The sequence below is a fragment of the Panthera tigris genome, chromosome C1, assembly GCF_018350195.1.
Source record: "Panthera tigris isolate Pti1 chromosome C1, P.tigris_Pti1_mat1.1, whole genome shotgun sequence".
NCBI lineage: Eukaryota > Metazoa > Chordata > Mammalia > Carnivora > Felidae > Panthera > Panthera tigris.
Window position 1 is genome coordinate 92,584,617 of NC_056667.1, and position 14,771 is coordinate 92,599,387.

The 14,771-nt window shown below is 53.2% G+C and overlaps 2 protein-coding genes across 4 annotated transcripts; one reads left to right on the top strand and one right to left on the bottom strand.

The window, feature by feature from the left end:
* The first annotated feature begins 236 nt into the window (after nt 1-236).
* Nucleotides 237-5,907, top strand: LOC102952216 (probable transmembrane reductase CYB561D1). 2 transcript variants are annotated; one of them, XM_007076422.3, is made up of 3 exons: nt 264-442; nt 978-1,015; nt 1,605-5,907. In XM_007076422.3, the coding sequence occupies exons 1-3, from the start codon at nt 295-297 to the stop codon at nt 2,106-2,108; spliced, it is 690 nt and encodes a 229-aa protein (XP_007076484.1). In that variant the 5' UTR covers nt 264-294; the 3' UTR covers nt 2,109-5,907. The 2 variants fall into 2 exon arrangements, with proteins under 2 accessions (XP_007076485.1, XP_007076484.1); XM_007076423.3 differs by lacking the exon at nt 978-1,015 and having other exon boundaries at nt 237-309.
* Nucleotides 5,908-9,321: 3,414 nt separating this feature from the next.
* On the bottom strand, nt 9,322-14,727 carry AMIGO1 (adhesion molecule with Ig like domain 1). 2 transcript variants are annotated; one of them, XM_007076421.2, is made up of 2 exons: nt 14,581-14,727; nt 9,322-14,117 (listed from the first exon to the last, which is right to left on the bottom strand). In XM_007076421.2, exon 2 carries the CDS (start codon nt 14,050-14,052, stop codon nt 12,571-12,573), a length of 1,482 nt encoding a protein of 493 aa, XP_007076483.1. In that variant the 5' UTR covers nt 14,053-14,117; nt 14,581-14,727; the 3' UTR covers nt 9,322-12,570. The 2 variants fall into 2 exon arrangements, with proteins under 2 accessions (XP_007076483.1, XP_007076482.1); XM_007076420.2 differs by having other exon boundaries at nt 14,515-14,727.
* Nucleotides 14,728-14,771: the final 44 nt, after the last annotated feature.

Consider the following 14,771-nt stretch of genomic DNA (forward strand, 5'->3'; position numbering starts at 1 on the left):
CCATACGTGTAATTTCCACAGGCTACTTGAGGCGTAAGTCCTTGTGGAAAGAAAGGTGCAAATGAGGTTGACCGAAGAAACCAGGCTGGTCGCCTGCTGTCGGGTCCCCTTCTGCCCCCAGGGCTCCCTAGGGCCGACGCGCTTTCCCCCCAGCCCACAGAGGGCGCTGTGGGCGAGTCCGCCGTACTGCCGGCGGCGGCCCGGGGAGGGGCCTCTCCCGCCGTCGCGGCCGCCTCCGCGATCGCAAACCCGGAAGACGCGCTCTAGCAGCTGTGAGTGTGCGCCGGCCCGGCCATGCAGCCCCTGGAGGTAGGTCTGGTTCCCGCTCCAGCGAGGGAGCCGAGACTGACCCGCTGGCTGCGGAGAGGCAGTGGGATCTTGGCGCACCTGGTGGCTTTGGGCTTCACCATCTTTCTGACTGTGCTGTCCCGGCCGGGAACCAGTGAGTGTGCAAGGCGGGGCGGGGCCAGGAAAGGGGGCGGAGCCGGGATGCTGGAGGAGCGGCGCCTGGAGCGCTCGGAGAACTGGCGTGGGGACCCCCGCAGTGGTGGGGGGAGGCGTACTGTGGAGGGGTAGTAAGGGCGTGGTGGGGCGGGTCCCCGGGAGGTGGGTCCTGGAAGGATCCGACTCTGGGTGCTGGGGTGGAGAGGCAGACACTGAACTGACCTCAGCTCATCAGAAGCAGAGACCCTCATGGAGAATACAAGCAAAGAAGACCAAGGTCCATTCTAGGACTGGGCTGACAGCTGCGAGGTGCCGAATGGGGAACACAAGCTAAATTGATGTATATTTGTCCCCTTAGTTGGTCATCGTAAGGCCCCTTGACTGCTCCACTTTGCACGGAGCTCCTGATTCGTGATTGGAGCTGGGGATAGTACACTGACCTTTCCCCTATAGCCAGATTTTTTGGGCTCCAGCCAGCCACAGGGGCAGAAACAATGGTGCCCAGCCGTCAGTCTGTTCTCTTTGATTCTTAGGTCTTTTCTCCTGGCACCCTGTATTCATGGCCTTGGCGGTGAGTTTGGGCTTCTTTTCTGCAGCTGATTCGTTAGAATATGCCCGTAGGGAAGCATCCAGCCTTCGGAAGGCGTGCAGCCTTTCTGAGGCTCAGAGAAGTGGGGGAAAGAGCAAGGGCCCCATCTTTCCCTGCAACCTATGATTGGGAGACATGGAGGGCCGGGCTGTAGTTAGTATCAAGTGGTTGAAGGGGGTTGGGAGAGTATGGAAAATGTATCTTTCTCCCCTAGGGTCTGAAAGGAGGAAGTAGAAGGGGTGTTGTCCAATCACCCCCCCCCAACACCCCTACCCCCTCAAAGTTCAGAACTTGCTAAAGATTTGCTTAATACTGGTCAAGAAGTGGGAATCATTGCCTGTGGAGGAGGAGGAGGAGGTAGGGCATGGATGTCAGCCTGAGTGATAAAACTTCCACTCGAGTGTTGATTCTCCATTGTGCCCAGAAATCCTGACCTGTGATGCAGGAGGTCCTGGTGGGAGTTCTTTGGCCTCCACCCTTTGTACTCCCTGTTTGGATGTATGAGAGCACCCCTTTTTTCTTAGGCCTCCAAGCTGGCCTGAGGCTCATGGGCCCTCTCCTGTGTTCACAGTTCTGCCTCTGCATGGCTGAGGCCATCCTGCTCTTCTCGCCTGAGCACTCCCCGTTCTTCTTCTGCTCCCGAAAGGCTCGGATCCGACTCCACTGGGCAGGGCAGACCCTAGCCATCCTCTGTGCAGCCCTGGGCCTGGGCTTCATCATCTCCAGCAGGACCCGCAGTGAGCTGCCCCACCTGGTGTCCTGGCACAGCTGGGTAGGCGCTCTGACCCTGCTGGCCACTAGTGGTCAGGCACTATGTGGGCTCTGCCTCCTCTGTCCTCGAGCAGCCAGAGTCTCAAGGGTGGCTCGCCTCAAGCTCTACCATCTGACTTGTGGACTGGTGGTCTACCTGATGGCTACAGGAACGGTGTTCCTAGGCATGCACTCAGTGTGGTTCCAGGCCCAGATCAAAGGTGCAGCCTGGTACCTGTGCCTGGCACTGCCCCTCTATCCGGCCCTGGTGATCATGCACCAGATCTCCAGCTCCTACTTGCCAAAGAAGAAAATGGAAATGTAAGTTCCTCTGAACTTTGAATGTAGGGGGACACTTGCCTTGGACTTAAATGTTTCCTCTGGTGACCTTCAAGGGATCCACTTCAGAAGTGGTAGGATTTTTGTACTTCTTAGCTGAGCCAGGGGCCACAGAAACCCAAACTGCTATTGCTGACGACGATTCAGGGGGCCCAAATGGGGAAATATACTGGGTGCAAGTGGAAGGTGATGGGGGGGGGGGGGGGCTTGGTCCTGAAGCCTCCACTCTTGATGGGACACAGAAGTGTTGGGCGGCGGTGGTGATGGTGTTGGCAGTCATTTCTTGCCTGTGCTCCTGATGGAGAGTTGGGTTATGGTAACTTATGAATGAGCACAGTGGCTCTTTGGGTCTGTTGGAGACAGCAGTGTGGAGAGAGCCCATGGGTTGTGGTTACTGTAGGTTCTAATGTGCAACCTTAGGCAAGTCACATGCCTCAGGACCTCAGTTTCCATATCTGTGTCATGGGTGAGTTTCTAAACAATCTCCCAATATTCAGTGTCTGTCAGGTTGATGTCACAGAACACTCTCCCCGCTCTGGAACGGTGGCTGGACCACTAAGCAGACTCAGGATGTGATTCATACATTTGTTATTCTCTCATCCCTCTGAAGGGACAGGTCTGTCTTTGTGGCCTTCCAGGAATCTGTGCCAATTTGGCTCCTGGACTAGGGCACAGAAGGTCAGGCAACTGTGGAAAGAAGGGTCCCATGTGAGGCTCTTTTGAACTCCAAGACAGTAAAGGCACTAAAGTCACTTTAAAGCTTTTGAAGGAGCAGAAGGGCATTGGCCTAACCAAGCCTATGGCTCCTGGCTGGGCGTCTTAGCTCAGTTAAGAACTTCCTTTAGCCCACCTCAGAATCTGGGCTTGAGGGCTGCATGTCATGGGTTTGCACCTTCCCCGACATGTGTTCTCAGTGGCAAAGTAGTCCTGAGCTTCTCATGTTCAGCCCTTCCTAGGGCTCACATTCTTGCCTTAGCACATGCTTTATGTAGGTATTCTGAAACTTTTAGAACAAACTAAGAGCTAAGGAAGAGGGGTAGGGCTTTTCTGATCTGGGGAAAACAGTCTCCCTGGTCCCTTTCTCAGCTAAGCTTTTCTCAGTTGCAGTCTCTTGCCAGCTCTTTGGTCTAGGAGGGGGCTGAGTTTGTTGCCAGTTGGCAAAAAAGGGCTGGGCCCTCTTCCCTGTAGAGACCCCTCCTTGTTCCAAACTGAAGCTAGTTCCCCAGACCATTCTCAGTGGTGAGGGCTGGATGCCGGACTGGTTAACTGTGATCTGGCTTGGTCGCAGAGATGGGACCTCCATAGATCATGACAAGGACTGAAGACGGCTAAGCCAGAAAAGCTGATGTTGAGGCAAGTAAAGACAGCTCAGGGGATACTCTGGGAGGCCTGGGTATAGGGGCTGGAGCTCCAGGTCCCAGAAGCAGGGCAGGCGTTCCTAGATGGCAATAATTTAGATGTCCCAGGTCTTCCTAAGATGTAAGACCTTCCTGTCTGGGTGGCTCGGAAGCAAGGAGGTTGGTATGATTTAACAGTCCAGGAATTGGGACTGCGAGGGCACAAGCATCCTCTGAGTGGATCTCATTGGGTCAGATGGCATCTCCAGGAGCTCTCCAGACCCAGAGCATCTAAAGGGGGTCTGTGCTGTTCAGAGGGTGATTATACCTGTCTTATTGTCTGCTCTTCTCTCTCAAACTACCCAATGTGGTCTGAACTTGGAGAAGATGGTTCCTGGGGCATTCTTCCCTAGTGTCACTTGGATCAGGGACTCCATCTCCTCTCCCCCTGTCACAGCCAGTGCTGGGAGTCCCATCCTGTCTACAGCAGGGTGACAGGGCCGGTGAGGTTCACCAGCTTCTGCGAGCCAAGCAGGCAGCGCCATAAAGCCTGAGCCTGCCTGAGGTGTTGCCTCCTCCCAGGTGGTGCGGGGGCTGGTGGGCGGGCGGGCAGGCGGGCTGACAGCCGGCAGTTTGCGTGGGCTGTGCCAGCTGATGTCTATTCCCAGCCCTCGGAGGAAGGGGGAAGTCATTTATATTCTGCAGGAGGAAGGGGCGCCAGCTGTCACCTATCTGACCAGGAGGCCTGGAGGGCAAGGGCACAGGGCCGAGAGGAGGGCACAGGTGGTCTTCTGCTTAGCCTGACTGCAGTATAGGGAGTAGGTCACCAGGAGGAGCCCTTCTTCCCGGTTGGCCAGGTTGTGGGGGTACTTCTGCCCCCCTTCTCTGAATCCCATCACCACCTGCCCTCACATCCTGGGCCAGCAGCTGGACAACCATTAGACCTCAGTGCCAGGGCACTCTTCCTCCAGCTGGGAAGAGGTAGCTGCCTGCTACATATGCCTCCTGCTTGTGTGTTTCCTCCTCCCTACACCCTCTGTTTCCCCCACCTCTCTTTATCTCCCCATCTGGGATATTAGCTGGGCTCCTCAGCAATGAGGCAGAGGCCTTGGGGGAAGAAGCGAATGTCTGCCCTTTTGCCCTTGTTCCCTGGCTAGGGAAAGCTGCTAGTAGTCAGCCTGTACTGTCTTTTTTAAAAAAAGCCAGGGTGCTCAAATTAAAAAAAAAAAAAAAGCATGTCATTTGCACAAATTTGCATATCAGGCTCACTAAGACTTGATTCCAAATATGATATTTTAAACTCAACCTTGAGGACATTAGAAATGTAGATGTTTTTTGTAACCAAATCCAAATGGTAACAGGATTACCAGTCTGGATTCAGACCCCCTCCCCCAGCCCCCATCTTTCCCGTAACCACTCCCCTTGAGCCCCACCAGAGCTGGGGTTGGTGTTGAATGGCAGGAGCCCTGTGTCTTGGGGAATTAATTCTTCCAGCCTCACCTTCTTGGCTGTTCAGCTGCATCAAAGGTAGGCCGCCGCCCCTTGCCAGCCTGTTTCTCCTCTCCCTAGCATCTCACAGGGCAGACTGCCCGTCCCAGTCCCTGACACCGGCCTGTCCCTTCTTTCTCATTGTCTCCACCCTTCCACCCCCGTGCATGGCTGCTCTGGGTCTTGTTTTTCAAACCTCACTGTGGGAGATCTAGGCATCTTCCCTGAGCCAGCTGGCTGCTGTGCCAAGGCCTGTTCAGAGTTAACAATAATCATTAGCTGCACAGTGCTGGGGCCTTTCAGCTCCAGGGCTCTAGGCACTTGCAGGCTGAGTCAGCCAGCCCTCACCTTCCCCCTCCTTCTGGGCAGCTAGAGTGTAATGGAATGGGGAGGGGGTGGTCAGAGTCTCACTTCCTAACCATGGCTTGAGGCTGCTTTCCTTTGGGAGTGGGCCTTGAGCTTCCTCTGGGTATATTACTAAGGCCTTTTCACCTGACAAAGATCAAGACGGGAACACAGCGTAGGCTCTGCTGAGAGTGGCAGTGGCTGTTGTTGACCCTGAACCTCCAGTACTCCTGTTCTTCCTTCTGTTATCTGTCTTAACTTCCAGAGGACACCCCTGGTCCTGATGCCCCAATCTCAGCATTTCTGGTGGCCCTTTGCAACCTTAGGGAGCAGGGAGGCTTCTGGGGTAGTGCTCTACTCTTCCTGTATCCGGTTGACCTAAGAGCCTGTGTATCATGCAGTAAAAAGCACATTGGCCTGGGAACCAGGAGGGCTGCAGTCTACATTTGCTCAGCTCCTAACACTGGTGTGGCTGTGGGCAAATCACTTACTGTTTGACCTACCTCACAGGGATGTTGTGAGGGTTTGATGAGAAAATGCATGTTAACAGGCATTGGAAAGTCCAAAGTATTAAATGTAAACAGGTGATAGTATGTTCTTGTCCTTGACTCTTTCATTCAACCTGGCTCTGGGTTTGATGCTTCTTTTATAGGGAGGCGATAAACAGTTACGGCTAAGATGCTTAGAGGACCCAAGTCCCTGGCAGCTTGTGTCGTCAGCCATCCCGAGAGCACACACACATTTCTTCCTTCTAGATGAAAGGTCATCTCTCGTCCACTCCTGTCAGGAAAGCCACCAAGCCCGGCAAAGCCAGCCCTAAGTGCTGCTAGTTTCAAGGCATGGGGCTGGTGTAAATCCGGAAATCAGTGCAGTTGTTCCCTCATCCAACCTGAAGTTCCTGGAACTGGTCTGTCTGAATCTCTCCTACCTAATTCTGCACTTCTGAGGGAAAAGTGGAGCAGGCAAGCCAGGGAGGCAGGAGCAATAGTAAGGGACACAACACCGCCACCCTCTCTGGTTTCCCCTGTAGCCCCAGGCTGAGCAAGGCCCGCCTCAGGCCCTCAGGCCCGGCACTGGAGATATAGAGCTGACACGCTGCCCCTAGCTTGTTCGCAGGTTTTTTCTCTTTCCTCGTTACAGGCTCTTGGAGTAGGATCACAGTCCCCTCCTCAAAGGACTTTATTGGAATTAAAACACACACACACACACACACACACACCCATGACAGCAGTTCTATTTAAATGTCAAATTAGGGGAAGGATACTTTCCATTCCATTTGAGAACTGCCAGCAGTCTGCTGGGAGTGCACAGAGAGAGAGGCAGGAACAACAGCAGTGCAGAGGCGCCAGTATTCAGTTTTTTATCTCAATTGTTTTTTTCTATCCTGGGATCCAGCAGTGAGACACTAGTCAGGTGTTGTGGGCATAGCCTGAGCAGTTCTCACCAGCACAGGCACAGAGCAGATATAGGTGACATACAGGAGGACAGAGCCCCAGAACTGCCCTGGTGGGTGTTTTGAAGTAGACAGTCCCCAGCACTGGGCTAAGCTTAAAGCAGACCCAAATTACATCCAGTAAGAAGCCTTCCCCCTAGATATCCACCCAGAAGGCTTGGCTAGTCACCAATGTGTAGGGAATAAGAGTTCCAGTTTTTAATCTACCCGCTATTGTCAGAATTTCCCAGATGATTTTTTTTTAACCTCTGCTAAAAGCAGATTAAATAGCTACTTCAGGCCATTCTGTGGTACCAGAGGATTCAGCTCTTTGTCCCACTGAGTATACATGAGGGGCCCCCAGCACCCGTCTCTTTAAAGCAGGTTGTAAGTTATCTCACCGGGCTCAGGACTGAGCTGGGCCTTTCTAGCTAGACCCCACCCAAAGCAAACTGGCCAAGTGAGGGACCAGTGGGAGGTGAGGGAAAAGCAGCACCTAGTTCTGTCCAGCTACAGTGCTTCCCCCTCCCTCCCCGTGTGCCTACTTGCGTACACACACACACACACACACACGTGCATATACACACCCCTAACTTTGGGGCCAATGACTCTCACCTTATGCATGCCAGTGCTGTAGGGTGCCTGGAAGGCTCCCTGCAAGGCTCTGTGTCCTGGTTCACAGAAAAATGGTTCTCAGACTGTGGTTCCACGCCCTCTATGTATGGGACAGTAACCACACTGACACAGACTAGAAGGCCTCAGGGCAGATCTAAGTATCTTTGCCACTTGGTATTTCCTACCTGACAGCATCTGGCACAGGCTCACTGTAGCCAGACCAGAAAAGCCAACCTTCCTACTGCATAGGCCTGAGCCTTTTCTACATTGTGGATGAGGAAAGGAGCTTCACGGTGGCTTCCTGGGAGACACGGTAAGTGCTACAAGAACTACAACTGCAGAAGGGAAAGAGGTGAGAGGTCAAATGGAAAGGAGAGTAGGCTGGCCAACGCAACTGAACTTTCTACTTCTGTTCCACAAGGCAACTGTCCTGTTAGCCTCCACCACTCCGCCGAAATGCCACCTAAGAGGAGCTGAGTGCTACAAGACATGGTAGACAAAATTGCACGTCTTGGCCAGAATCTTAGCGAACTTCTTGTGGTTTGGGGATGGGGGTATGGAGCTGAGGTGCAGCCATGGCCTTGGGAGGTAGGAGAAGGGAGCACCACAACTTTGCAGGCTCAGAGACAGGGCTTGGCACAGGCCATGACAGAGGGGAGAACTCCCAGCAGTCTTCCCAGACCTATTCTCTTTACCAGCGTCCCCTTCTTGGCCAACCTCAGCCACAGCAAAAGCTGCTTTGAAAAGATGAAAAAATGCTATTTAAATGTAGACTGTGGGGGCACTCTGGCATCAACATCTGCCATTGCGCTGACTGCCAGCCCTGATTTGTCTGATGTAGCTGGAGTGAGGTGTCTCCATCCCTTCACCACTTTGGTTGTTCCTCATGAAGAAAACAAGACAACTTTCCAGACAGCGGAGGGCTGCCCTCTGGCCAAGATTTTATCAATGTAGGAAATTCGGTAATGATTCAAATTCCTTTCTTTCTTCTTTATACCATCTCCTCTCCCTTTTTGGAATCTACCCCGACAATCCCCTTCCAGAAGTACCCAGAGAGTACCCAAAGAATTTGCCTGTTCAGAGTTTAGTAGAATCCAGTAGAATCCAGTCCAGTAGAATCCTGATAGACTGTGTCTGTACCAAGAACCTGGGGGTTGCATTTCTCTGTTGTATGCAATGCCCAGGACACGCTAAACTATCTGTGAATATTAACTTGCCCATTCGATGAATATACTTTTAGCCAAACTTAGTTACCATTTACAGCATGCAAAAATACAGGTAATAATCAAAATACTGAAACTGAGCTGCTTTCCACCAATTCTTCTAATCTAGTCCAAGTGTTTTCCATCGCACGGTTAGTAGGCTTCATCCAGACTTTTAAGAAAACTCTGTGGGGAGGCAGCCCTCCTCCCCAGGGATCTAGGAAGACTTCATTATCTATAGGCTGTAGTCCCAGGTAAAGGAATTTCTAAACTCTCTCCTGCTGGTCAGTGGCATTTCTTTTGAGAATCCTATCAGGTTGGGAAACTATGGTCTGCTGGCCAAAATCAAGCCACTGCTGGGTTTTGTATGGTCTGTGAGCTAATAAGAGTTTTAACATTTTTAAATGGCTGAAAAAACTCAAAAGCCATGTTAAAATTATGTGAAATTCAAATTTCAATGTCTGTAAATAAATTTTTACTAGAACAGAGCCACAGTCATTAGTTTATGTACTGTCTATGGCTGCCTTCCTATCACAATGGCCCAACTAAGTAGTTGTAACAGAGAGTGTATGGCCTGCAAAGCCTAACGTATTTACTATCTGGCTCTTTACAGAAGGAGTTTGTTGACCCTGGTCTATTTTCATGCCTGGATGTGGATTCTACCCTTGCCTTTATAATAGCATTTAAATACCTCTCCTTACTTAGGCCACATACTTCTGAGGTAGAGAAAGCCCCACCCACAGGCTGAAAAGATAAATAAAGCAGTCACAGACTATGCCAGAACAGAGACTCAAGCCAGGTTTAATGATCATAGTCTAGTGTCAGAGCCCAGAGGCTCCAAGGTCTGCCAGCCTGGATTGTACATAAGTGGGAGGGATAGGATCCCGGACTGGGAGGCCTGCTTGCTTTGCCAGCAGGACTACGAGGAAGTACAGAGGAAAGAACACACAGAAAATTGGTATCAGTCGGCTTTACTGTCCCCAGCTGAGTGTACTCTCTCCTGGCCCCTTCCTAGGAGCCCCATAAATACAAGCAAAGAAAAAAGATCACAAATAATCACATAGACAGATTGTAGAGCCCTGTCATATTCTGTCTCCAGGGACAGCTGCTTCCTGGGAGACATGTCTCGTTTATGGGTGCAGGGTGGGGGAAGGGAGGAAGTGATTTCTCAGCCTTTTCTTACAACCAGACCTGGCAGTTTCCTACACAAGGTTCTAGTGAGCTCATATATACTGAATACCTAATCCCCCAAGTAGAAAGCTGCCTTTGGGTTCTATCAACTGAAACCATGGGAAGAGGCTAATCGGTTCAATCTCTTGGTGGGGCAGCTAGGCACATCTACCAGTCTTTCAAACGAGGGGCCTACCTAGTGGACACAGTAGGGATATAGGGCCTCATGAGGGGCCTTTTCCTGGTCCCTAAACTGGGTAGGACTTATGAAGAGAATGGCCCTCTTAGTCCTCAGGAACTCAGAATGCTCTAGAAGGCCAATTTCATTTGAGTTTTAAAGATTTTCAGAGCCCTAGGTGGTGCCTAGCGGGAAATTGCAGCATGGAGATGAAATTTTCCCAGGTTCCCTAATAAGTCAGAGGAGGGATGCCTGGTTCCTATAGCTCCATTAACAAAATCCCCAGAAGTCTCTGGAACATAACCAGACAAGTTTTCCTTCACGTGCCTGTCTTTCCGGGGCAGTTAACACAGGGAGAACAACTTCTAGCTGCTTGTTCCCCTGCCAGTTTCCTTCTGGGTCTGTCATTGACCTAGTTATACATTTATTTCTCACATACATGGACTTTCATCCAAGGAAGGTTTCGGAGGGGTCTGAAGACCCAGCTAGCTCCTCATGGGCCCTTCTCCCCAGGTGCCCTGACCTGTGGTTCTCCTAACCCCAGCCTTTGCAGAGAAGTTATTTGGTGCCAGGGAGATGTGGGTAAAGCTTCAGGGAGTTCAGAAATTAAAAGTACAAGAGTTGGTATTTGGGGAGCCTGGCGCAGTCACTGTCTCTCCTATGGGATACAAAAGCTGTGTGCATGAAGCTGTGAGCATAGGCGGAACCCACTCTGACAGGGGACGTTAGTGGGGACCGAAGAATCACTGTCCTGGTGGAAGTCAAGGTGCTGGTGTGCATGCGTACCTATAAGCGTGCATACCTAGGAGCATGCAAGTACTTGAGGGAAAGGCTGCACCTCTCCCAACAAACGAGGTTACTAATTAAAGGACGGACAGCAGTCTTGACATCCCAGGCACAGACAAGGGGAAGATGTTGCGTTCCGGTCCCCTTTCCCAATCCCAACAGGCAGCAGGAGTCAGGCCCTCCTAGCAAGCAGCCCTCACCCACAGGTCGATGACACCTCTTGGAACCTAAAAAGCAGGTGAGAAAGCTAGAAGATCTGGAGAACTTCCAATGGACAGGGAACTTGGTTGGGAGAAGGGAAGACACTGAAAAAGACCAACATCAGAGGACATTTTCACCTGTGCCCTGCTGGTCCCCTTGCCAAAGCTCAGAGCACCCATCTCCCAGGGCCTGCAGTATAGTCAAGGGGCGCAGTCATCTCCAGACCCAAAGTATTCTGCAGCCTTGGATGGAATGGAATGTTGGGCCTGTTCTTAAGTTCCTCTGGCCTGACCACCACAACTGCACAGACCTCTGGCTGAGAGGGATGGAGGTGACAGAACTTTCCTTCTGAGAGTTCAGTGCCACTGTCTGTTACAAGGCTGCCTAGAACCTTGTGGAGAGGGGCAGAACTCTAAGCTGCACTCCGCCTTGCCATTCTGGGGCAGAATTCCAACCCCTCGGATAATGAAATCCCGTGCTTTGGCTCTGCAGCAGGGTGAGATCTAAGAGAGGCTGCTTTGTCAACACAGAGAAAATACATAACTGGTTCCCTCCATGCCCAAGCACAGTCTAGCCCAGCTGGGGCCAGACTTTCCAGGATTCCTCCCGTTGCAGAGCAGCGTATTAGGGAAAACTCAATCCCACCTGAACTTGCTAAGAAGCCTGAGAGAAGAGACGGCAAACACGAAATCAGGTACGTCCAGCTGGATGCTACATAATAGAGGCTGATTTACCCTCCTCCGCCTAGTGTGAGGCAGCCCCATATCCCACGTCTGTGGCAGGCACCCATGAAAGCTCTGCCTCCGGCAGCCCCCACCCTGGTCTGACACACAGGTGCTGGGAACCAAATGATAATCAAGGGTTTCACCAACCGGGGAATTAGCAAATCTGGAGCTTATCCCCCATCTACAAGTTTTGTGATGGCACGTATGCTGTGATGCAGACCCCCTCCGTTCATGCTGTATCCCTCTGTGCCACTGGTTCCGGGACAAGGGACAGATACCACCTCTCACATTGTTGCCATATCTGACAGGCAACAGGCCAGGCTCCTGCAAAGATCCGTCCATCCAGGACTCATCGGGAAAGAGAGGCATTAGTGGGAAACCTCACAATAGCTTTGGGGAGCATTACTGATTGAGGCCTCAGCCTTTTCCTGACTCACTTTCCCAAAGGTTTCCAATTTCCCCAGCTGTGAAGTGTGACTTCCTGGCCAAAGAAGATACTACAGCTCTTCCCCAGTGTGGCTCCTATGGAAGATCCCCCCAACCCCCAGCACACACAACACCGCAGGTGTGGGTGGGCAGAGATAGAAAAAAAAATTTTTCCCCCAAATGATTCTCTTTTAAGGAGCTAGGGATGACCTCAAAAAAGTTTCGGGAATCTGCTCTTCCCCCTGCCCCTACCTCATTCCCACCCAACTCAGACATGCTCCTCTTCCTCCACCACACTGAGAATTCCCAGGGCTTTGGGTAAGGGTGTAGCACTTGCCTAAGGATTTGACATACCCATATTTGAAAATCGTGGCAGCCACACCCTGGTTGAGGTCTATGCCAGCTATTGTACCCGTGACCAATTCCCTCACGGTCAGGGGGAACCCACTCCCTTGGGCAGCCAGCCCTCTCTTCCATCCCCTCATATCCTTCAGGGGTGCATTACCTCTCCTGGGGCAGAATCTCCCCACCAACCCATCCTGCTCACACCACAATGGGTGTATCAGAGAAGACCGAGCTGACCGATTCTGGATCCGACATCCTCCGCTGGCCCTTGCCTGTTGCCTCGGGCACTGGCAGGGTGTTGCCTGGCTTCAGCTTGCCATTTTGACCCTGCCCGGGGCCAGCAGGCTCCAGGAAAGCCACCCGCCGGTCAAAACCATCATCCTTGTCCCCACCGGCCATAGGATCGTGATTGGGTGTGGTACTAAGCATGGAAGAGCTGAGGCTGTCTCCTTGATGGCTGGATGGTTTCTCGACACCCCGGCACCAGCATCGGCAAGGGGTTAGGTACAGGTATATGAGGACCAGGACCACACTGAGGATACAGCCCACTAGGGTGGTATAGGCTGTGTTGAGGGTGTCGTGGTGTCCGTGCAAGGTGAAATTATACACTTTCAACTCCACAGACAGTGTCTCGTTGAAAGCCTCCCCCATGGCGTAGCAGGTGTACACACCCCCATCCTCAACCTGCACCTGCTGGAAATGAAGACTGCCGTCCTTGGACACGGTCACTGTGCTGTTGGCCACCTCATCTAGCACCCGTTCATTGCTTGGCGTCACCCACACCTTGGTCATGCCCTGCTGCTTGGTGTCACACTTGATGGTCAAGGTGTCACCCAAGTGGGCTTCCCAGGCACGCTCCTTGTACTCGCTGCAGTTGAGGAAACTCAGGTTGAAGACATTGTGCAGCTTTTTGGAGCTCATACAGTACAGGTCCTCCTGAAAGTCCATCACGGAGCTCAGCTGCCGGTACTGCCAGTGCGAAAAGAGCTGGTAGAGCTCACAGTCACAGTGCAGGGGGTTGTTGTGCAGGTACAGCCCGTTCTTGACCCATGCCGGCAGCTTCTGCAGGTCGGGCAATGGCAAGTTCTTCAGCTTGTTGGAGGAGAGATCCAGGAGTGTTAGTTTGGGTAGCTTGGCTCCTTCCTTAACCAGCTCCAGAGGGAAGCGGGAAATCTGGTTCTGGCTCAAGTAGAGTTTCTGCAGCTGGGTCATGTCGTCGAAGGCGCAGCGGTCCACTGCCATAATATGGTTATTGTAGAGCAGCAGCACCTCCAGCGCTTGTAGTTCACTGAACAGGAACTCGTCCAGTGTACGGAGCTGGTTGGAGGAGAGGTCCAGGTAGCGCAGGTTGGGCACTGGGGAAAAGGCCTCGGAGGAGATGAAGTTCAGGTGGTTGTGGCTCAGCAGCAGGGACTGCAGGTGGATCAGGCGTGTGGGCGTCCACTCCGCCCGCAGGCGACTCAGGTTGTTGTGGCTGAGGTCTAACAGTGCGGTGTAGCTGGGTAAGGAGTGGGGCACGTTGGGCAGCTGCTGCTTGGAGCAACTGAGGATGTTGCTGGCGCACAGGCAGGCAGCAGGGCAGCTAACCACAGGACGGGCGGCCCTGGCCACCTCAAAGAGGAGCAGGAACAAGGACAGCAGCAGGAGCCAGAGGCCTCGCGGGTCACGCTGGGGTTGCATAGTGTCACTGGGAAGGGCGAGGAAGGCCACCAGCAAGATCTGGGAGGGAGTCACCCGGGCATGTTCTGGTGGGATAAGGAAGGAAGGCTCACTTTGACTACAGGCTTCAGAGAGACAGCCTGGGTTTGTGGTCATTAGCGCCTCTGAAGGGAAGGACCCTTCCTCCTCCCTCCCCCCCTCCTTCCCCTCCACCCCAACGCTGGGCTAGAAGAGAGAAAGAGATGCTGGGTAGTTCCCAAGTGCTGTGCAGGCAATGGGCTCAAAATACTGGGCAGAGGAGGAGGTGAGCACACGGGCCTACCGGGTTGGGGTCACAGGAGTGTAGGATGCGGGGTATGCCCGGGATTGTTAGGAGCTGTTGGTTTCACAGGGGTTGCAGCGGGTTTGACAGCAGGGTCAACGGGGCCTCTGGGGAGGAGCCGAGGGAAGGTCAACAGGGCACCGGTTGGGTAGGGCGCCTACCGACAGGGCTGAGGGTTCCCGGGGCCTGTGGGGGCGGGCTCCCCCCGGGACCGCTGGTCACTGCACCTGCTCGGCAAGGACGTGTCTCAGCCCATGGCGGGTCCGGGAGCTCCGTCGCGGCCTCCCCCGGCGCCTCACCGGCCGGCCTGTCGCGGCGCCCGCCTTACGCAGGCGCCCGCGCCCGGCCACATCGCCTCCCGGGGACTCGCCGGGCTCCGCTCCGCCGCGCCGCCGCCTCGACCGCCGTGCCCGCCAGA